The sequence below is a fragment of the Canis lupus genome, chromosome 3 (genome assembly GCF_048164855.1).
Source record: "Canis lupus baileyi chromosome 3, mCanLup2.hap1, whole genome shotgun sequence".
Classification (NCBI taxonomy): domain Eukaryota; kingdom Metazoa; phylum Chordata; class Mammalia; order Carnivora; family Canidae; genus Canis; species Canis lupus.
In genome coordinates, this window is record NC_132840.1 from 40,714,516 (window position 1) to 40,738,946 (window position 24,431).

General features: G+C 39.3%; 1 protein-coding gene across 8 annotated transcripts in view; it reads left to right on the top strand.

Moving 5' to 3' along the window:
• The first annotated feature begins 1,113 nt into the window (after positions 1-1,113).
• PATJ (PATJ crumbs cell polarity complex component) overlaps positions 1,114-24,431 on the top strand; it is a 356,261-nt gene continuing 332,943 nt past the window's right edge. For 7 of the 8 annotated variants that reach the window (XM_072820502.1, XM_072820508.1, XM_072820504.1 and 4 more), the window contains exons 1-5: positions 1,114-1,261; positions 13,312-13,368; positions 13,470-13,636; positions 16,906-17,100; positions 18,454-18,593. In XM_072820502.1, the coding sequence (XP_072676603.1) occupies positions 13,347-13,368; positions 13,470-13,636; positions 16,906-17,100; positions 18,454-18,593 (524 nt within the window). In that variant the 5' untranslated portion in view covers positions 1,114-1,261; positions 13,312-13,346. Of the gene's footprint in view, positions 1,262-2,210; positions 2,310-13,311; positions 13,369-13,469; positions 13,637-16,905; positions 17,101-18,453; positions 18,594-24,431 lie in introns of those variants that run through there. The other variant, XM_072820503.1, reaches the window with a different exon arrangement.

Sequence of the window (24,431 nt, forward strand, 5' to 3'; positions counted from 1 at the left end):
TCTTCACAGAGAAAATGAGGTATGGAAAATGAGGTAGGAAAGATGTGTCAGGTTCAAAGTCAACAGCCAAGAAAGAATTCTTGAGACATCTTTGGTGCAAAAGAAAAGTTTTTTTTGTTTGTTTGGTTTTTTTTGTTTTTTTTTTTTTTATTTTGTTTTGTTTTTGTTTTTTTTAAAGCATGGGGATAACACGCACGGGCAGAAAGAGCTTCATGCTGGTCAAGAGGAAGTGGCCCATTTATAGACTTTCAAGTTGGGAGGGGTTAGGGATAGGGTAAGCCTCCTAGGTATTTTGTCAGGTATTTTGGAAAGAAGGTTTCCAGGATCTGGAGGGGGCTGGCTATTACTGGGAAAGGTCATTTATTATTATTTAGTAAACTCTCAGGCTTGAGACCTTTTAGATGTAAATCAGTGGGTCATATCCTTGGAGGATGACTACCAACATGTATCTTGTGGGTAGAGATTAAGTTTCCAAAGAGATTTTTTATATGGTAAAGTAGACTTACAGGATCCTGGGGGCCATGCTAAGATTGCCTCTTGCCCTTAGCAAGGTATTAACATCCAGGCACCGGAGTTCCTAGAATACAGTTTCTCTGCCTGTTTCAAGGGCTTGTCAATGGGCTGTAGATGGTAAGGAAAGTTAATATTTTTTCTTCTGCCTTGTTTTCCACATCAGTATGTATAAGCTAGTGCCCGGCATATTGCAGACCCATATTGCCTGATTCCTTTATTCCCCCAACCAAATTTGCCCAGGTGTACTTCTTAGGATTTTATGTTGGATCAGCCCATATAGAAAACACAAGGGAGAGATGACCGAACTGAAAGGAAAGGGAATGTGGGGGACTAGTTAGATCTGACCAAGCTTTCATCCATATCCTCCTTTCACTTGCCTGACCTCGGGTCTCGCTCTCCCCCCAGCCCTCCTACAACACCTGTCCAGCCAGCTCTCCCTACCCATCGGCGCCGGCTGCCCGCACCCCTTGGCGGTTTACCTGCCCACTCGGCCCCCAGCCCCCTCCCTTCGCAGGTTCTCTAACCCGCCCCCAGCCCCCAGCCAGGCGACTTTCACCTGCAGCAGAGAGGGAAGCCCGCCGCCCCCGCCCTCCCGCCTCCGAGTCGCCTCCCGCGCCACCCCGGCGCCCCGCCCCGGGCGGGGAGGGTCGCGGTGAGGGCAGGGCCTGCCAGGTGAGGCGCGGTCACCCGGGGCCGCTCACTTCCGCCCAGGTGAGGCAGGCCCGAGGCCGCGCCGCCGCCAGCCCAGGTAAGGCGGGGGTCCCGGCGGGGCGGGCGCGTGCGGGGCGGGCGCTGCTCCCCGCGCCCCAGGCGGGCGGGACCGCGCTCCTCTCCCGCGGCGCCCGAGCCCGCCTCCCCGCCCCGCAGCGCGCCCTGCGCCCGCCCCCGGGAGGCGGTGGGCGCCCCGCCAGCCCCGGGAGGGTGCGGGGCGCCGCCCTGAGCCCCGGGGGGCCCCCGCCCCGCCCCCCCGCCCCCCCGCCCCCCGCGCCCCTGCCCGCTCCGTGCCCCGCTCGCGGGGGCCGCCGGCCGCGGAGCCGCGCAGCCTCGCCAGGCCCTGGCGGCGCTCGGATCTCGGCCCGCTCCTGTTCCGGGGCTGGCGGGGACCACGTCGTGGCCCCGGGTCGCCGCCCGCGCCTGGCCCCCGAGCGGGGCGGAGTCTCTTCCCCAACTGGGGACGGTGAGAGGAGCGAACAGGTGGTGGCCGGCGCGGGCCCGGAGAAGGACGGGGTCGGGGCCCCGGATCTTACCGGAGAGGACGGCTTGGCCCCGGCCCCACCTGCCGGCCGGCGGGTCACGTAGCCGGGTTCCCGGGCCGCCGGTCAGCCCTGGGCTCTGCGAGCCTCGCTTTTTTTTTTTTTTTTTTTTTTTTTTATGATGGGGAGGATCAGATGGAAAGTACTGTGGCTTCCAGCTTCTGGGGCTACGGCTGGATTCCTGCCTGAAGTCCAGCTCGGGAGAACTTGTTCAAGTCCTCCCCTCCCCCACTCCGAGCCCCCCCCCCCCCCCCCCGGCGGCGCACCCAGGAGGTGGGCCAAAATCATCTCCCCCACGAGTGTTCATTTGGCACTTTGTCACAGCTCCAGATGGCTCTTGCCACTTTGGATTCGAATTAGTTGTTTACTGGTTTGTCTCTGCGATCGAGAGGGTTGGCCTTTCAGGGCCCTGTTTGTCTTTAAGTTGCTTCTAAGGTCCAGGATAGGTGCGCAACAACCAAGTGTTTCTTGATGAAGAAGCCTCCTGGAGACCTAGAAGAAGAAATCTCAGTTACGCTGAGAATGATGATATCACATTCTAGGGTATAAGCTCCTATTGGCTGCAAATTCATTTGTACACATCTTTTTTTTTAGAAAAAAGCTTGTGAGCCTAAAAACTAAAATCCTTCATTGCGCTGTATCAGAAAGGAGGGGGGACGGATTGTGACTTTTAACTAAAATGAACTTGATGTTTCTGGGCTTCTGTCGCCTATATAAGGGTTATTAATTTTTAAAATAATTAAAAAGTTAATAAATATCGGAGCTGGAAGGTACTTTATGAGATAGAACTTGTTGACTCCGTTCTGAAGAGATTTGCTCTTGCTAATTGAGATCCTGTTAAAAGTCACATAAGATGACTGGCATTAGAATGATAGTTGTGTTTAAAATGAAAAATTAAAAAAAAATTTAAAAATTTAAAAAATGGAAAAGAACTGCTATTAAGCTCTTATCTGTGTTTAAAGGCCTTAATACATTTATTTTATTATTTTTAAAGTAAACTCTACCTCCAAGATTGGGGCTCAAACTCACCCAGAGAGATTGAGAGTTACATGCTCTACTGGCTGAGCCAAACAGACACCTCTGAAGGCCTTAATAAGTTTAACTCATTTATTAATATTAAACTATAAAGCTAACCTATATTTGTCATAGAACATTGGAGAAAATAAACTCACTTATCACTGAAAGTAATCACTAATAAAATTGTGGTATCTTGTCTTTCAGTTAGTATTCTTAAAAAGGGAAACCTGTGTATTTTCCCACAGTAATTTTACTACTAGAACCTTGTGATTCTTAGGGGTTCAGCATTCAGTAATCTTTTGTTGTTGTTGTTGTTGTTTTTAAAGCTTTTACTTATTTATTCGTGAGAGACACACGGGGCGGGGGTGGGGGGTGGGGGCAGAGACATAGGCAGAGGGAGAAGCAGGTTCCATGCAGGGAGCCCAATATGGACTCTGATCCCCAGACCCAGGGATCACATGCTTAACCATTGAGCCACCCAGGTGTCCCTTCGGTAATCCTTTGAATTGTATTTTTACTTAAAAACATTTAGTAACGGTCCTTAAACTAAACAATCAAGTAGTCTGAGTTTCCTTGCTTTGTTAAAGTTTAACAAAAATACATTAGGTTGGGGAAGCCAAAATGGAATTTAATTTGTAAAGATTTGCTCACCTTGGTAGTAAATTTTTGAGAGCCAAAACTATTCCATCTTTATATTTGAGATCACTTGACCATTGCTATCTATGGTTTGCTAGTACTCAGATTGTATAGATTTGGATGCCTTTTTTAAAGCCCTCATTTTAAGTTTTGGTGCAAATAGAAATTTAGAGCCTGTCATTACTCTTACTTCAGTCATTGGGGTGGATCTTTGCCGAAGATGAAGAGCCCACTTATGTTTTGCGTTTGTACAGCTGTGCAGCCTGTGGGGTTTGGAGACATGGTACTGGGTCCACTTACCATATAACTCTTGACAAGTCACTTAACCCTGGTCCTCTGTTTTCCCATCTGTAAATGATCTACCTCAGTGAGCTTCGGGGAGGTTGAAATTAAATCCTGTTTAAGAATGTGTCTTATAAAACTGTGAGCCATATTCTATGCCCTTTTGTTCTTCCACTCTGATAAATTCTGACAAAGTTAATGGAGTTGTGCTATTTTTATTGGGAAGAACTGAAGTTTGTGAGTTACTTTGATAAAAGCCTTAGAGACCATCTTAGCTGGTAAACAAAACTGTACAGGGATCTTTCTGAAAAGTCATAGGTAAAAACTGTGCTGTCAACATGGTTAGCTACTTGCACATATTGGGCACTTCAGATAGGTCCAGTTGGGATGGAGAGGTGCTGCAAATGTAAAAGACATGTCAGATTTTTTTTTTTTTTTTAGATTTAGTGTAAAAGAAACAAAGATACCTCATTAATATTTTAATATTATTTACATGTTGAAATGGTTGTATATATTGGGTGAAGTAAAATATATTATTAAAATTAACTCTCCGTGTTGCTTTTAACTTTTTTCAGCAGCTACTAGAAAAATTGGAGTTATTTTTGTGGTTCACAGTGTTCTGTTGAACAGCACTGGGTTAGGATTCACCATGAGTATGTTTATCCTTGAGAGGGTTTAGTTGACTGAAGCACTTATGTTCCTACTTATAAATAGGTTTTTAAAATTCCCAAGTTATTGGCCTTCCCACTCTCCCCTCCCTTGTTTTTATTGCATTACTGAACATTTGTGTTCTGTCTGCTGAGAAATAACCATTATGGAGTACACAGCAAAATCTCAGCTAAAAAAATTATTAGTTTTTTTGAAGCCCCTAAAATACTTTAAATAATTTTGATTGAAAAGCAATGTTGTTGCTAACAGTAGTCGCTACTCTGTATTGAATGTAGGCTGTGTGCCAGGCTTTATGTTTTATGAGACCTTGTCTTGTCCTTTTAACTGTAAGTATGTAGTAATTTTCATTAACTCACGAATGAGGAATTGGAGGTATAGGGAAATTTAAACAATTGGCATAAGAACACAGAGCTGATCCTAGCAGTAGATCCCAGGTCTCCATGATTTCAAAGCTCATAGGGTATAGAATATTCCTTATTTTATGAATTGGTTATTGAATCAATGGGAAAACAGATTAGTGAGGTAGGTATTTAGTTCTAATCCTTTTTTACGTTTGTCACCGATAGGAAACAATCTAAATTCTCATTCGCAGGAGATTGGGGGAACAAATTCCTCCAGTGGAAGTCTGTTTACTAGTTACAGTGAATAAAGAAGCTGCATATATTCTCATGACTAAATCTTAAAACTGTAAGGATAAGATAAAACAAATTGCTGAAGGATAAATATATAGTGCGGTGGCCATTTATATAGTTTAAAAACCCATCGAATGACAATATTGTGAACAAAGGTAGTGTGTGTTTTAAGAATTTCATATTTGAATTCTCTGTATATTGATTACATGCATCTGTAAAACTGCCTTCAGGTTAAAAGAGGTTAGTGGGAGGCACCTGGCTGCCTCAGTTGGAGGAGCATGTGACTCAACTCAACTCTTGTTCTTGGAGTTGTGGGTTCTAGCCCCATGTTAGGTGTAGAGATTACTTAAACTTAAAAAGAAAAAAGAGTAAAGTCTCTGTGAGGTGAGCGAGCGTTCTCTCGTGTTGATCTTACTCTTAAAAACAAAAAACAGTCCTGCCTTTTTCTTTTTCTTTTTTGTTTTTTTTTTTTCGGTGTTCTGCATATCTTGCCTAGTTAGTAGGTAGCTTTCAGGGGCAGACAAATTTTCATGTAACCTTGGCCCCTAATTGATAGTTGTGACTTTGACAATAGGGGCTGGATAAGACTTCTGCCTTGAAAAGGGCAGTCAGGACCCCTTGGAGTTAATTTCTGGAGATTTTAATGAAGCCCCAGGACAAGAGTATGGTAGGAGGGGGAGTGAGTTAAGTGGATGTTGAGGGTTAGGTTGACAAACATTCTCTCTCCGTTAAAAATGTGAAATATCCAACTCTCATTTTTAAAGTCATTAACAGTTGACCTTCCCTCCTCCCAAGGTGAAATTTCTCTTCCTGCTTTTTTGAAGTTTTAGCAAGTTCTCTGCAACTGCAGATTGAGGGTGATAATAATACTATGTTGTTAACATAAAGGAGATGTTTTACAGAATGACCTTGCGTTTGGTGCTTAGTAGACACCAAAAGGTGAATTATGTGATTTAGTGACAGATAAAATGGTCTGGGGAAAAGGTCAGGAGGAAGAAGGAGAGGAAGATGAACACTGGTGGCAAACCTTGTTTGGTCTATTTCACAATTTCTAGGATTGTTTGGAATATCACAAAGCATGCCGGAAAATGCCCTGATGGCATTTCTGGAGAGAAGGGCATACAGCCTACAGCGTGGGGAGAATTGAACAGAATATTTGAGGTGGAAAGTAATCATTTATGAATACCTGGATCTTCCCAGTGGGGGACTAGTTACAGTAGTTACACTAGTTAGAGATCCACAAGTGTGAAAATTGCTCAGATTTGGGGATTTTTTTTTGTTGTTGTTGGTTTTTTTTTTTTTTGGTCAATCATTAGAGAAAACTGCCAACAGAAATACAAAAGCCTACCATAAAACAGTTTAACTTCCTTCTTAAACCCTGGCCAAATCACAGGCAGAATATTGATATGCATTGATTAACTTTGAATAGTTCAATAAGAAAATTAGTACTTAGCCAACTGGCTTAGTCTGAAGAACTGACTCAATTCAGTTCTTTATTTTTTTTTTTATTTTTTATGATAGTCACACAGAGAGAGAGAGGCAGAGACTCAGGCAGAGGGAGAAGCAGGGTCCATGCACCGGGAGCCCGATATGGGATTCGATTCCCGGTCTCCAGGATCGCGCCCTGGGCCAAAGGCAGGCGCTAAACCGCTGCGCCACCCAGGGATCCCTCAATTCAGTTCCGATTCAGAGTTTATCAATGGTATTGTTCATCTTCAATTTCAGCATTCAGTGGACTTGATTAAGTGTTGCTTACGCTTAAGCATATGGCCCCAAAATATCAAGATTGTTCTGGAATTTATATATCTGTTTCTAGAATTCCAGGAATGTAGTGTTTTGGCAGCAGCCAAAAATATATTATCTTTTACATGTAACGGGTTTAAGAAAAGGCCTCGTCATTTGTTAGGGATACGAGACTATGACAACTGTCTTGAATCCACATTAGCATGGTAGCAGATGTGTTTACTTTGGCTAGGAGTGTTTGTTTCCCATTTAATTGGTACCTCACAAATGCTGAGCTTTGGGGACAAAGGCATGATAATTAGATACAACCTGAGCTATGCACACTAAAGGAAGCAATAGCAACTTTAATTTGTTCGTGGACTTGTATTATTGAATAACTTCTGAAATCACGACTTCATTTAAAGTTAATGGCTTTTAGACTGTTCGAACTCCCTGGTTCCCTTGCACTCTGGAGAATTCCCAATGAGGAGTTTGTGATCTCCCAATTCATAGCTGCAGTTAGATACTGAATACCTGTAGTTTGCCAAACTGATTGCCAGTGATCTTTTTCTCCCAAATGTTCAAGGTAGAAGTATATGATGTCTTGGGGCGTTTTATTCTGTGTGCTATAGGGAATCTGAAAAGTATGTTTTTCAGGGTCCTTATTTCACTTCAGTTCTTGAACTGAGGAGGTTAATAAATCTATTCAATAAGTTTCCTCCACCTAGAAATTTAAATCAAATTTGTATCTCTGCATCACTTTTTTCAAATACTCCATTAATTGGTGATGGCTAAAGGCATGGGTATTAAGGAAAAGCCACAATATTATAATAATTTCCTTCAGTCAAATCCTACAGTGAACCAGACATGAAAAATTCATGGCTCAAACTCTCTTGATCAATGATGGAGTGGAAGCCACTGAGCATAATAACTATGCCTTCTCTGTACAACTATGAGGATAGCGGCACACTGTGGCTTTTTAATATCCAGGCGATGACCAATTCTAGGTAGCCTATCTCTGACAAGTTAGACTCTGCTTTACCATGTTTAAACAAACTTAAGATTCCCTGTTTCTCAGCATAGTCAAATAGTTCAGAGTTGTTTGGTTGAAGATTTCTTTTTTTTTTTAATATTTATTTATTTATGATAGTCACAGAGAGAGAGAGAGAGAGAGAGAGAGAGAGAGAGGCAGAGACTCAGGCAGAGGGAGAAGCAGGCTCCATGCACCAGGAGCCCGATGTGGGATTTGATCCCGGGTCTCCAGGATCGCGCCCTGGGCCAAAGGCAGGCGCCAAACCACTGCGCCACCCAGGGATCCCTGGTTGAAGATTTAAGACCACTTAGCCTGTACTGCTTCCTGGATATTCAGCTGTCGAGTGTTGTATTTCTTCTTTCTGTCCTCGTATACTCTGAAGACTTTAGTCCTCTTCCCTAGATATTACCTAACACCGTGGACTGTAGTAATTTTCCAGACCTGCTTGGTGGATAAAGTTTAGCCTTTATTAAATACCAGTCAGAGGTTGGATAGCCAATCAGTTTTTACTCGTAACCTTTACCGAGGAATACTCTACACCATGGATTCCAAAATGTACAGGGTGATCCATTGGGACGGTAGGAAGATGACAATAAACCCTTGCTTTTTAGTGTTTTTACCTTATTTTCATGGCATTTTAATTTTATGTATGTTTTGAAACATATGACATGTAACTTATAATAGTATGTGTATATAATTATAAAAAAGTAAGGTGAATGGTCAACATATTCTCACTGATGGGAATGTGTGTTTAAAAATGTTTGAAGACCACTAATCTATCCTATTACCAGAATTACCTTTTTAAATAGAAATCTGGACTCAATACATCCCTACTTAAAAGCCTTTAATTACTTCCTGTTGCTTACAGGATAAAGACCAGTCTACTTAGCATTATTTACAAGGACCCTCTCAAAGTCTATATAAGTCTGTGCTTAAACTGTCGGTGAAGAGATCAGGATTTCCCTGCACCCCCACTCTTTCAAGGACTGATATTTTTGTAGCATTATTTATCGGAAAAATGAATTATTAAAAAAATGACATTAAAAAAAGAAATAAAAGGTAAGTCAAGGTTATATTACTGAATTGAATAGATCAGCATTACTCTGCCACATTGCATGGTTTCTAAATGCTTATTCTCAGTTTGGGTACTTATCTTTCTGTGAACCAGGCATCCATTTTGCAGTCCACATTTGCAGTAAGAAAAAAGCCCCAAAACCAAAAAACAAAACAATCCTCCCAACACAAAAACAACATTATTTCCTATGTCCAGAGACCTTATACTAGGTCATTTAAAGCTAATTAATATTCCTCACAGAAATTTATGAGCTTTTATACCTGTGTACAGTCTCTAGGCTAGTAGTGTCAGGATCACATAGGAACTTTGTTAGAACTGCAAATTTTCTGGCTTTCTTCAGACCTGCAGCATTGGAAACTCTGAGGGTGAGCCCTGGCAACTTGTGTTTCAACAAGCCCTCAACAATGCGTGCTAAAATTTGAATACCACTGACCAAGGGTAGCCCTACATGTCATTCAAACTGACACAATTTTTAAAAATTTTATAAATGAAAGTTTGTACCTCTTAATCATCTTTATCTATCCCTCCACCCACCTCCTCTCTGGCAACCATCAGTTCTCTCTATTTAAGAGGTGGTTTTTGTTTTTGTTTGGTTACTCGTTTTATTTTTTAGATTTCATATATAAGTGAAATCATACGACGTTTATCTTTCTCTGACTTATTTCACTTAGCATAATACTCTGTAGGCCCATCTATGTTGTCACAAATGGCAAAGTCTCTTTTTTTTTATGGCTGAATAATACCTATTTGTGTGTGAGTGAGTGTGTGTGTGTGTGTGTGTGTGTATGCCACATCTTTTCTATCAGTAACTGCAGCACTTTTGAGAGAGAAATGGAACACTATCCATAATGATGTTCTGTATTCTGAGACTATTTTAGGCAAATGAGGGCAAATGATCACTCTCCTTTTACACCTCTTTCTTTAGCTTTTACAAGAGAAGTTTCTAATGTGTTCTCATTCCAGCATTCTAACCATCCCCACCCAGGTTTAGTCCCTCTCCCCTTGTGATTTCACTTAGCACATGGCATACACCTCTGCTATTGATGTATATACCTTACAATATAATTGTCCTGTTGTGTTGTCATTATCTTTGTACCTGCTTGCTCTCTCATTAGGCCATCTTAGCCATTATTTTATGTCTTTTTTAGTTTAGTTTAGTTTTTTTTTTTTTTAAGATTTTATTTATTTATTTGACAGAGAGCACAAGCAGGGGGAGCAGCAGGCAGAAGGAGAGGAAGAAGCAAGTCCCTCACTGAGCCAGGAGCCCAATGCGGGCTTGATCCAGGGCTCCATCCCAGGACCCTGAAATCATGACTTGAACTGAAGACAGATGATTAACTGAGCCATCTTGTGCCCCCTTTTCTTATTTTTTAAGTTATAAAATAAAGTTCAGACAGCACTAAAATCTGTTAAAGTTTAATCTTTTTTATCTCCCCATCCCCACATTCTAGAAGTAATCACTAAAACCTACATACAGACACATATTTTTTTCTTACAGAAAGAATAATGCACATATCCTGAAAGTTTGTTTTCCCTCTTCAGTTGTGTATGTTTGATAACATCCTTGTGTTAACATAGAGGGTTGAATCAAAGCATGCTCATGCGAACAAGAGATCAGACATCACCAGACCTTACTCATGATTCAGCGGTTACAGGCAGGAGGTAGGCATGGACGTTTCTTGCTGGAGAAACTCTACCTGGCCAGTAGGCATCCCAAAGAATGTCACTTTTCTTCTTAGGACATGTTATTGACACACTTAAAATACCTAGTTACATATAGATTGACATTAAATCCCTTATAAATGTATTTCTGTCAGACTTTAACTGTAATTTTTAATTTGTTTACAGGAGTAAATTCAACCTTAGAACACGTTTTTGTTTTGGGTTACTAACCAAGTTCTCAACAGTATGTATAAACACATTTTTCTCAAAGGAAACCTTTTGTGTTTGGGGAATCCTGAGTTTTATATTCCATTACTTACACATACAGAAAGTGTGTGATTATCTCCTATCTTCTAGTCAGCCATGACCCATAATCCATACATTCTCAGATTATGTATAAAAAGCAATTAAGACAGATCAGGTATTTCCTGACATTTAAAAATGAGGGGCTGTTATCTATTAAAAACCTTGAGGAAAAAATAAAAACCTTGAGGATGTTTGCAAGGGGTTCTGGTTATCAAGCTGGGAATTCCTCCCTAAAAGAGGCAGACACAGGCTTACTGTTAACTATTTTCCTCCCATTCTCATTTCAGTATATTCCAACCTACTTTATTATTACAATGACAGATTGCTTTTAAGAGTTTAATTTTTCCAGGAGTTTTGTTCTCAACAATGAAGTAAGTATCCTTGTACCATGCATCTGTGTGACCTTTCCAAGTATTTCTTTAGGAGAGATCCTCAGAAGTATTGTTCCGAGTAAAAGAGAATGCAGGTTTAATATATTGATAGCTATTGCTAAGTTGCTCTCTTAAAAGATTGTGCAAATTTATATTCCCACCTGTTTTTCCATGACATCTAGAGTACATGCTATTAATTTTAAAAATAAATTGCCAATCTGACAGTAAAAAAATTGCATCTCAGAGTTTTAGCTTGCATTCTTTCTTTCAGAGAGGTTGATGTATTAATGACTGCAGAGCTGCTCTTGTCAATCCTCTAGGGCTTCAGGCTGCTATAGAAAAGGACAGTGCCATTGTATTGGTCTTTTGTTACTCAGTTACCTGTCAATGGGTAGTTTGAAAGGTCGCACAATTGAGATGCTGAGCTCATCAGTAGCGTCTCTGTGACACCCTATTCAGCTATTCTTTGGTAGTTCTCACTGAATCCAGTGAACATTTGGATGGAATACTTGGACCTTTTATCAATGCAGATGGCATCCCTTACTGGCTTTTAATACGCTTTCTTACTTTGTGACCTTGAATTTGAAGATAAAGACCTCATTCGGTGACTGTATCCAGAGTTAATGTTAAGAGGATTTTGACTATATAATACTCTATTTCTTTGATGGTTCACTACAACTTAGTGTACCATTAGTATAAATGACCACTGTGAAAGTGCCATTTTGGTCATAGCAGAGGATTTGCTAGCATTTTCAGTTGTGATTACATTACATTTTAGGCCAGTTTGAATAAATCACTGGAATAAAAACAGAAAATGCCAATATTTTGAGTAGTTACGTTTTGGAGATTCAGATGACTGGTAGGAATCTCAGACTGTGGGATCCCTGGGTGGCGCAGCGGTTTGGCGCCTGCCTTTGGCCCAGGGCGCGATCCTGGAGACCCGGGATCGAATCCCACGTCGGGCTCCCGGTGCATGGAGCCTGCTTCTCCCTCTGCCTGTGTCTCTGCGCCTCTCTCTCTCTCTCTCTGTGACTATCATAAATAAATAAAAATTAAAAAAAAAAAAAAAGGAATCTCAGACTGTGTAGCTTGGAGATTTTTTTTCCTAATCTCTCTAAAATCTTCATCTCTTAAATAATTTAGATGTTCTTTTCCAGTTCAGGATCAAAATCAACTTTATTGAAGTATAATTTGTGAACAATAAAATGTACTGATTTAAAATATGTAGGTTAGGGCACCTCGGTGGCTCAGCGGTTGGGTTGAACGGCTGCCTTTTGTTCAGGTCCTAATCCCGGAGTCCAGGGATCTAGTCCCGCATCCGGCTCCCTGTGGGGAGCCTGCTTCTCTCTCTGCCTGTGTCTCTGCCTCTCTCTGTATCTCTCAAAAAAAAAAAAAATATGTAGGTCAATGAATTTTGACAAATATACACATCTATGAATACAGTAAGTACCCCATTCAAAATTTAGAAAGATTACCCTAAAAGCTCCTTTAAATCCCTTACCATTCAGCTCCTTTCTACCTGCCCAGGTAAACTAATCTAGAACTATACATTGAACTTCATGTGAATGGAATCATACAGTCTGTAACCTTTGTTTGTCCTGCAACGTACTGTTTTCAAGATCGATCCATGTTGTATATATTTATAATTGTTTCCTTTTTATTTCTGAGCATTCTGTTTTCATTCTATAGTTTGCTTATATATTCATCTGTTATTAGTTCAGGGCTTTTATAAATAAAAATGCAATGAACATTCACGTATAGGTCTTTTGTGAGTTTGTATTTTCATTTTTTTGGGTAAGTATTTAGAAGTGGAAGTGCTAAGTCATATAGTAAGTGTATTTTTAACTCTGTAAGAAACTACCAAACAACTTTTCAAAGTGCATGTGCCATTTTATGTTCCTACTAGTGATGTTGAGAGTTCTAGTTTCTTCACGTCTTTGTCAACACTCAACAAATTGTCTTTATTTTTCTAGTTTTAGCCATCTTAGTGGGTATATAGTGGCACCTTATTGTAATTTTAATTTGAATTTGTGTGAAGTCTTTTGATGAAGAATGTTCTTAGAGCTTTTCTTTAATAGAACTATAAGCCACTATACACTAATGAAAAAACCATCTTTTGCATTTTGAAATTTTTCTTTAGGTTTCTTTAAAAGGGATTGAAGACAATAATTCAAAATGCCTGAAAATCCTGCTCCAGGTACACTAGATATATACTTCTATCAGTAAATTAATTAGTGGTTGGAAAATGGAATGTACGATGAGATTAACTTGTGCTCTGATTATCCTTCTTCAAACAAGATAAACTGCAGGTCCTACAAGTTCTTGATCGCCTAAAAATGAAACTGCAGGAGAAGGGGGACACATCACAGAATGAGAAGCTCTCTCTGTTTTATGAGACACTACAGAGCCCTCTCTTCAATCAAATACTCACACTTCAGCAGTCCATCAAGCAACTGAAAGGGCAAGTAAGTTACTCATCAGGGTTTTACATGTTGGTATATTCAAAACAGCAAAGAGCGATAGGAGATAGAGACAGACCAACTGTCTCTAAGTGTGCTTAATTCAGCAAGAAGACTCTACTGGGCCCTATGACCTCTAGGTAGCATTGGCATGGATAGTTTAAAAATGTTTATGGGGGAGTACCTGGCTGGTTTACTCTGTAAAGCATATGAATGTTTATGTTGGGGTCTTGAGTTCAAGCCCCATGTTGGGCATAAAGCCTACCTAAAATGTTTATAATAAATTTTGTGTTTGGTTTTAGAATATAAGTTGCACTTATTTAAATATGTAAAGGTCAGGTGCTTTCAGACTTCCCAACATTCATTCATTCATTCATTCATTTATTTATTTTCTTTCTTTCTTTCTTTCTTTCTTTCTTTCTTTCTTTCTTTCTTTCTTTCTTTCTTTCTTTCTTTCTTTCTCTTCTTTCTTTTCTTTCTTTTCTTTCCCTTTCTTTCTTTTTTCCAGCATTTTCTTTAAAACATAAAATGGTGTTTAGAAAATACATAAAATGTATTTTCTTCATGATGTCTTTTTCTAGCAAGAAGTGATCATAGCCTTGTAGCATATTATTTACACCTCTCAAATATCAAATGCTTAGGATGCCTGGGTAGCTCAGCATTTGAGCGTCTGCTTTCAGCTCAGGATATGATCCCAGATCCAAGGATAGAGTCCCACATGGGGCTCTCTGGAAGGAGCCTGCTTCTCCCTCTGCCTATGTCTATACTTCTCTTTCTGTGTCTCTCATGAATAAATAAATAAAATCTTTAAAAAAATGCTTGTCAAATAATTATCAAAGTAAGTATTAAATGTCACAGATATTCTGATCAGAAAGTTTTAGCATTATAACTCCTGTTTTACTTATGTTTCCTCCACTACATATAGCATAGTACCTGGACTTTTGCAGTTTCTACATACACAGGTGTTGACTTATTGGATACATATCACCTCTTCTTAGAGTACTAGAAATTAATAGTTTTAGTTGTGCTCTTGGTTGCTATGTTTTGGGGTCTGGGATGACAAATTGATTTTAAATCATCTATTCTACAAGCTGGGCTTGAATAGTAGCTATCCTATGGATTACTTTGGGCAGAATTTTATTTTATTTATTTATTTTTATTCATTCATTCATTCATTCATTCATTCGAGACACACAGAGAAAGAGGCAGAGACATAGGCAGAGAGAGAAGCAGCGAGTCTGATGTGGCACTTGATGTGGCAGGCGCTTAACCACTGAGCCACCCAGGCATCCCATTGGCAGAATTTTATTTTATTTTATTTATTTTATTTTACTTTATTTTATTATTTTATTTAATTTTAATTTTTATTTATTTATGATAGTCACACAGAGAGAGAGAGAAGCAGAGACACAGGCAGAGGGAGAAGCAGGCTCCATGCACCGGGAGCCCGACGTAGGATTCGATCCAGGGTCTTCAGGATCGTGCCCTGGGCCAAAGGCAGGCGCTAAACCTCTGTGCCACCCAGGGATCCCTCATTGGCAGAATATTAAATGTAATTGGAGATAATGTATCATGGTTGTTAGGAGAAAATTAATAAAATTTGGGAAAACAGTGGGTTTTGCTGATACACCAAAATGACTGTCCATAAATATTTAGCAAGTGATTTTTCTTATAAATAATTAAGAATTAAACCCTGCGCATATGTCTTTTTGTGAATTTCTTTCTCCAGATCAGAATTTATACCATAATTTTAGCATTTCCCATATTGGTATTCCTTGGTCATGGGATGAATCCTATAGTGCAACAGTGAATGCTGTTGGTAGCAACAGAAATTGGGAAAGGTCATTACATATCTGTTACTGGACTAAGAGTGGATTCGACCAACCCATCCATCATAATAACAGTCTTTTATATTTATACAGTTTAGAGTTGTTATATGCATAATCATATTTTTATTCATTCAACTGTAAAATCTGATTTTTTTTTAGTGTTTTCATAAAATTTTGATGGTTGCTGATTTTTGTCTATCAGATCCTGTTGATATTCTTTTTTTTTTGTAAGCTTTTATTTATTCACTTGAGAGAGAGTGAACAAGAGAGAACATGGGTTGGGGAGGCAAAGGTGGGTGTGGAGGGCAACAAACTCAGCTGAACAGGGGGCCTGACATGGGGTTCCATCCCAGGAACGTGGGATCATGGCCCTGACATTCGTTTTTGATGTTACCTTTATTCCACTGTGGTAGCACTCAAAACAGCCAATGATATTTAAAAAATTAACCTCTATTTTCCTATTCACCATAATTACAGGATTCTCTTTCCCCCCCTTTTTTTTTTCTATGATGTTTAAGTATCTCTGTGATTCATTTGCCACTAATCTTGGGCAAATTACTTAACCTATGTGTCTTAGTTTTCATGTTTGCAAATGGAATAATATTATCTCTGAGGTCTGTTATAAGGATTAAATGAGATAATATGTTAAGAGTTTGGTATAGACCTTGCTCATAGCAGTCATTCAGTAAATACTGTTATTGTTATTTTTGTTGAAATTACCTGTGGATTTTTTTGTGGCCTTCTACATGGAAATGCAAAAGGGCTCAGTGTCTTAGATGTTTATCCGACTGACTGGATGTATATGTGAAGTGTAATGAACTGTTGTATATGCTGTTAATGAGGTAATGGTAGAAGGCAGGAAGCAACACATTTTTTTTTTTTTTTTAAGATTTATTTATTTTAGAGAGCGCATGTGAGCTGGGAGAGGGCAGAGGAAGAGGGAGGAGAGGAGAGGGAAAGAATCTCAAGCAGACTCCTTAGTCTTGTGACCCTGAGATCTTAACCCAAGCTGGAGCCAAGAGTTGGATACTCAACTGACTGAACCACCCGGTGCCCCAGAAAGCAACATATTTTAAACTATTAAATATTCTGTATAGGGCACCTGGGTGACTCAGTGGTTGAGTGTCTGCCTTTGGCTCAGGTTGTGATCCCAGGGTCAAGTTCTGCATTGGGCTCCCTGAAGGGAGCCTGCTTTCTCCCTCTGCCTATGTCTCTGCCTCTTTGTGTCTCTCATGAATAAATAAAATCTTTAAAAAAAATCTGCGTAATACTAGATAAATAAATTTATAGCCTTAAAAACACAGATTCATATATCTGTGTTTTTATATGTAAATATTTAATATGCAGATTATATATGTAATGGGCAAAAAAGAATATTTAGTGAATAGAAATATTTATTTTCTATAGGTTTCTATTGATGATTCTTTTTGTTTTTCTCTCCAACAGCTCAGCCACATACCCTCAGATTGTTCGACCAACTTTGATTTTTCTAGGAAAGGTTTATTAGTGTTTACAGACAGTGCCATTACTAATGGGAATGCTCAAAGACCTTCTAATAATTTGACTGTCTCTGGGTTATTTCCTTGGACTCCTAAGTCAGGAAATGAAGACTTTAACTCAGTCATCCAACAGATGGCACAGGTAAAGTTATATCTTGTCATGGGATTACTTAGCTATCTTTCTCCTGTTATAGATTAAACAATACTCTTTAAAAAGAAAAATACTCTCTCATTTTGCCTTAAAATTTGCTACTTTGTGTGGCTTGCTTGCATCTTTATTTTGTTAGAAAAGATTGATACTATTTTCTAACCTGTGTATTGGAAATTTATTGGGTTAAAATTAATAAGGAAAATATCTGTGTGGCAAGCAGTTTTTAGACAATTACTCCAATTTAGCACATATCTACACATCTACAAAAGATTCTTATGATTTTGATTATAGGAAGATTGATGTCTACCAGAAGTGATGAAATTCCTTTGAAGCTGTTTTTAATTTTTTATCAAAACAGAATTAATGGAAGTTAGAGATAATATGATTTAGAAAATCTCAAAAAAAAATTGAAGAATAATCCAGTTTTGTCCCCAATACCTATTAAAAATTAAATAGACTGTTGGATTTTTGGATGTGTTAGCTTTGTATTTGTTTAACTCACCTTCTAATAAGTGTCTTTAAAAAATGAAAGCTGAATTTTAAGGTTAAAAAGAATCTGTTTAAGGTGAAATATTTAAATAATCTATACCTAATTCCTTTTTTAACTTTATAGCTTTATCCTCTTAACTTTCTAATAATTATTTTTATGTGATGCTTTTGTTATGTGATTACACTTATGAAGTTCTCATGTCATAAATGTAATTATTAAGTAAAGCAATCAAATATTTTTTTATTACACATAGAACCCATCTGAATGGTGGCCTTTCTATAATCTTTTGAATTAATCTAATAAAATGGAATATTGATTCATCACGATATAATTAAAAACACAACCCTAACAAATGCAGCAGGTTGTAACTTAGGCTGAACACTAGTATATGTTTGATATCTATTTGGCTTTCCTCATTAAAAAATATATTTTGCTTGTAGAGAATTTAGAGAGATTCAGTATAAAAAGTAATATAGGATTTACTGTGGAAAAAGTTGTTTTTCTCAGGAATTTTCATCCAGTTTGGGCTTCATTTCATAATGTGAATGAAGTCTGAAAATATCTCTGATTCCCTGAGGTGGTGGAACGCTGCACATTCCCTCTTATGTTCTACTGAAAGTAATAAAGTGAGAGGATTTCCAGAAATAATTTATTGCTGAAATGCTGAGGGATTTTTTGCTTTGTTTTTTTTTGTGTAGGTTTTTTGTTTGTTTATTTGTTTTGATACAGATGACTTAGGGGAACTGTTTTTTTGTGTTATTCATGAAAATAGTAATTTCATTTCTTTGGAAAGGGTACAGTGGTTAAATGTATTTCACTGACTTTTTCTTTTTTTTTAAATCCCCTTTCATTAGGGCCGGCAAATTGAATATATTGATATAGAACGGCCTTCAACTGGAGGCCTTGGATTTAGTGTGGTGGCCCTTAGAAGTCAAAATCTGGGAGAAGTTGATATCTTTGTGAAGGAGGTGCAACCAGGGAGTATAGCAGACAGGTGAGGAGGATGTTCTTTTTGCCTTTTGCTAATTTTTTTTCTGATACTTCTGAAAACATTATTCTAAAGAGAATAAGAAACTAGTAATAAAAACAGTTAACAAAGCAGTTAATACTTTCCCTTTTTGGGCAACCCAGGTTGCCCAGGTGGTTCAGCAGTTTAGAACTGCCTTCAGCCCAAGGTATGATCCTGGAGATCCAGGATCGAGTCCCACATTGGGCTCTCTGCATGGAGCCTGCTTCTCCCTCTGCCTGTGTCTCTGCCTCTCTTTCTCTCTCTCTGTCTCTCATGAATAAAGAAATAAAATCTTTAAAAAAAATTAAATTAAAAAATACTTTCCCTTTTCATATATATTTGTCAAACCTTTTGCAGATATTCTCATATGTACTTATGGCAGCAATCTAGCTAAGAGTGTCATTACTCTGTTCTGTAGATGAGAAAGCTGAGTTTCAGAGAGGTTCATTGTTTTACCTGGAGTCACAGAGCTATTAATGCTGGAAATGTGAGCCATGATATGATTCCAAGACAGTCTGACTGCAAAGTTAGTGCTCTTTCTATCCCACAATCCTCTCCCATAATTGAACATGATATTTTAGCTATGTCTGACCGGTAAGATGGATATACTGAAATTTGCATTCTGCATACTGAGTAGTTTATTTTTTTAAGGATTTTATTTATTTATTCATTAGAAACACAGAGAGAAAGGCAGAGACACAGGTTGAGGGAGAAGCAGGCTCCCTGTGGGGAGCCCGATGTGGAACTCGATCTCGGGACCCTGGGATCATACCCTGAGCCAAAGGCGGACACTCAACCTCTGAGCCACCCAGGTGTCCCTACTGGGTGGTTTATTAAACTTGAGCTTATAACAACTGTTTTGGTGGTCCTATCACATTATTGATTATTTCTTTTGTCAATGAAAAGCCTCCTTGGGACCTGGGTGGCTCAGCTTCCTCAAATCTGTATGATTCCCCCCTATTGCCCTTGTACTGTTGTTTTATTATTTTGAGGGGTATATGTAAATCTTTTGTTTATTTTTCTTTTAACAAGCACATTATTTATTACATTACTACTGCCCTGTTAAAAAATCAGCAGCAGTAGTGGTTTTCTATTAGTGTAAAAATTCTCGGCCAATAATAAATGTTTGAATTTACATTCTCCATTCATGGGGCATCACTTCTAGTCTCCCCAACTGAATATTAAAAAATAATGGATTTCCATGACTTTACAGCTTTTATACTGCCATTTCATGCCACATTTCCTCAAGTATGTTCTAAGGAACTTTAGAAGTAGTCAGATATATTTGTGAAATCCTATGCTTTTCTTGGAGATTGGGTATATATATAGTTAGGGTAACCATATAGTTTATTGTCCATGTTGGGATAGTTTTGGGTCTGAGAGGGGGTACTTTTAGTAACACTGAGACATCAGGTATAGAGTAGGGCTATTCTAGTAAATCTGACAATCTCAGGTGAGCCTGGATGTAGGGTCACTTACCAATAGTTTACTTGAGGCTGCGAAGTCCCTTGACAAAAAACTTATTTAACTTTTATTGGCCCAACTTTTAAGTTTTTTTAACTTAAAAAATTATTGGTTTACAATTCACATACCATAAATGTCACCATCTTAAAGTGTACAATTCAGTGTTTTTAGTGTATCTTCAATGATGCATGCTCTTTTTTAAAATTTTATTTTGAGAGAGAGAGTGTGAGAGAGCCCAAGTAGTGGGAGTGGCAGAGCGAGAGAGAGAGAGAGAGAAGCAGGCTCCTCACTCAGTGGGGAGACTGATGCAGGGCTCGATCTCAAGACCCTGGGATCATGACCCAAGCCAAAGGCAGACCTTTAACTGACTGAACCACCAAGGTGCCCCTGTGCCCCTGTGCAACCTTTTTGTGGTCAATCCTTACGTCTGAGCTACTCTATACTAAGTCTGTAGTTATGGATAGAGGTGAGCATTTTCAAAAAGAGGAGTTTGATATGTCAGTGTGTAAAGAGCCTTGACCCAAGGCTAAGCAGTCAGGTGGCATCCCAGAGACAGCAGTACTTAAAAGGGAACTTGAGAGAAGATAGTAAGGTCTGCAAAGAGTGGAAGGTGTCAGAGGAATACAGAGACTATTGTGAGCAGTAGTCCTGTAGAGAGATCAACATAGCTTCTATCCTTGGAGTGAGGCTCGTACCTGGTATGGGAGCTGAGTACAAGAGACTACCAGAAAGGACTGGAGAGAGGTGGGATCAGTCATGCATGACCTTATAGATCATGTTAAGTGGTTTTCATGATCAGGTCTTCCTTTTTCTTGAGGACTTTCCACGTAGAATTGTGTTATTTTAGGGGTTTACCTTAAACCTTTAGGCCCGTTGGCTCTCAAAGTCATTCATTGTTTTTGAATGTTGCAATGAAGAGACAAGAACTTGTATCCTCTTAAATGCAAAGTATGAATTCAATATATACAGAGTTAATTTTTTTTTAAAGATTTTATTTATTTATTCATGAGAGACACAGAGAGAGAGAGGCAGAGACACAGGCAGAGGGAGAAGTGGACTCCATGCAGGGAACCCGACCTGGGACTAGATCCTGGGTCTCCAGGATCACACCCTGGGCTGAAGGTGGCGCCAAACTGCTGAGCCACCCAGGCTGCCCTACAGAGTTAAATTATAAATAATAATAGTAGCAGTAAAACTAATTCTGTTCAACTTTAGAATGCATCAAAATCGTATTTTCCAGGAGATTTCTCTCCTTTACAATTTGTTTATCTGAGATTGAGTTTATGTTCCCTGAACAGGTAGTAACTGGAAAGAAATGCAATGTCCTGACAGTCTGTTGGGTAGTGGGGGAAGGTAGATTAAAATAGATTGATTTCCAGAAAATAGAAGATTTGAATGTGAGTAAATTAAGAACTTATACAAAATGAGTTACATCAGGGTTGAAGAGATTGGAGAGTATCTCATTCATTTGGGATTAATTAAGACATTTTCCTTCACGAACAAGCTGTGAATAGGAATTTGGGTGAAGGAGTCAGAGAAAGCAGGACATCGGAAACGTGAAAATGGAAGTGATTTCTGGTATTATCCTAGGGTGGTCCCATTTAAAAACAAATGTCTCTTTAGGGCTGGGGAAAGGTGCACAAGCAACATTCTCAATTTACAAAACATATGTATATCAAAATCATAGAAGTAATACGTATAATGGAAAACTATAAAATATAGAAATGTAATAAGCAAACTCTGGGGCTTTGATTACCCTGGGACAACTAGAAAATATGTTAGAATGTTTTATTTTTATAAAGGCAAGGTCATGGAACATATACAGTTTTATATCTTATTCTTATAATGTAATAAGCTTTTCCTAATATTAATAAAAGGATGTATAAGCAACATCTTAAAAAATTATATATGTATGTATGTATGTATTTTCTAAAGAGAGAGAGAGTGAGTGAGAGCCAATGAGGGGCATTGGGGTGGGGCAGAGGAGAGGGAGAGAGAAAATACCAAGCAGATGCCATGTCCAATGGGAGCCCGACCTGGGGCTCAATGCCACAACTCTGAGAGTGTGACCTGAGCCAAAATCAAGTTGGACGCTCAACCAAGTGAGCCACCCAAGTGCTCCAGGGGGTATAAGAGTGTTTTTTTTTTTTTTTTTAAGATTTTATTTATTCATGAGAGACACACACAGAGAGAGGCAGAGACACAGGCAGAGGGAGAAGCAGGCTCCATGCAGGGAGCCTGACGTGGGACTCGATTCCGGGACTCCAGGATCATGCCCTGGGCTGAAGGCGGCACCAAACCGCTGAGCCACCCGGGCTGCCCAGGCATAAGAGTTTTAATGATACCTGATTTATTATGAGAGCCACTAACGATTTTGACATCAAAAATAGATATTTTCATATCTGATTTGGTAGTTTCAAAGGAGAATCTAAAACATGAGTGTCTATCTTCAGAAAACTTATAATTTAGTAGGATTTGGCTAGCTCTGTCAACAGCATATTTAGTATAAATGAATATCCAGTGAGTGATAAATGAGTGATTCAGAGCACTGTGATAATGAGGCAAGTGATGGGGAGGGTAGGAGAGAGAGAGACACTCAGCTGGATCATGGAGGGTGGATTGAATTTAGCTGAGTAGAATTAAAGGCCATCAGAGATGAAGGAAACCATCTATACAAGAGTGGGAAATGTCAAACGTGTTTGAGTAGGAAAGAGTAGATCAAGATGATTGGAAAAGGGGTTTGTTTATGTGGGGAGGAAGCCAAGTTGGAAGGAGTACTTGGGGACCAAATGTGCAGGTCTTTAAATACCAACCAAGTTTACACTGTATCTGAGCTCAGAAGTTACTAAATTCTGGGGACACCTGGCTGGCTCATTTGGTAGAGCATGCAACTCTTGATCTTACACTTGTAAGCTTGAGCCCCATGTTGGGTGTTTACTTAAAAATAAGATCTTTAAAAAAAATAAGTTACCATGGGTGCCCGGGTGGCTCAGTTGCTTAAGCATCAGACTCTTGATTTCCACTCAGGTTATGATCTCGGGTCATGGGATTGAGCCCGGCGTCAGGCTTTGTGCGCAGAGGAGAATCTGCTAGAGATTCTGTCTCCCCCTGCACTCTTGCTAGCTCTCTCTAAAATAAATACATCTTAAAAAAAAAAAAAAAAAAAAAAAAAAAAAGGGCAGCCCCAGTGGCTCAGCGGTTTAGCGCCGCCTACAGCTCAGGGTGTGATCCTGGAGACCCGGGATCGAGTCCCACGTCAGGCTCCCTGCATGGAGCCTGCTTCTCCCTCTGCCTGTGTCTCTGCCTCTCTCTCTCTCTCTCTCCTCTCTGTGTATTCTCATGAATAAATAAAATCTTAAAAAAAAGAAAAGAAGTTCCCGAATTCTGATGCATGACAAAGTTTTGCTGAATCTGTTATGACCTGAATAAGATAAGGGCAATCTAATGGAATTTTCATAATTCTGAGTTTATGCATTAGATTTCTCTGTTTTGAGATAAATCCTGTCTCAGGGAGATTTTGTATTTTGAAGGTTAATAATGTTCTTTTATGAAACAGTGATGACAAGAATTTGTTCTTTTTCCTTTGACTCTCTCCTTATTGGTTCACTGATCATAGATAATCATTATACATTTTTGAGTTGAGTGATACCAGTATAAAGAGAACCTAGCAAAATAAACCTTGCGAAATTTTGAAAGTTCAGTTTTAGGCATTACGATAAGGTTTTCCATTGGATGCTTGACATGGGGAATGGAAAAAGATGGGTGGATGCAAGATTGATAAAGAGGGGGCAAGAAGGAATTGAAGAGGTGATGATGCAGAAATGGGAAGAGGAGGAGTGATGTCATGGGAGGTAATGAAGTCAAATACATAAATCAGAGGAAATCCCACTGAGGTGTAAGACTATGATATGCTTCAGAGTCTACTAAGATAAGATGCTAAGCTTGTCCAGGCTTTACTTTCTTGCATGTAAAATGTAACTTTTTTTTTTTTAACTTTATTTTAGAGAGAGAGAGAGAAAGTGCAAGAGGGGAGACACAGGCAGACTCTGTGCTGAGCTCAGACCCCGACATGGGGCTTGACATGGGACCTAACATGGGGCTCAGTGTAGGGCTGCATCTCACAACCCTGAGACCATGGCTAAGTTGAAATCAAGAGCTGGATACTTAACTGAGTAAGCCACCCAGGCACCCCTGTAGCTAAGAGTTGGTTATGAGGATTAAATGAGATGATGCCTGTAATGCATCTAGCACAGTACCTAGTTTCTAACAAGTGCTCAGTAAATACTAGCTATAATAGTGAGTTTTTTTCTTAAAGTTTTGCTAATTTCTTTAAAAAAAATATATATATATATATTTTTT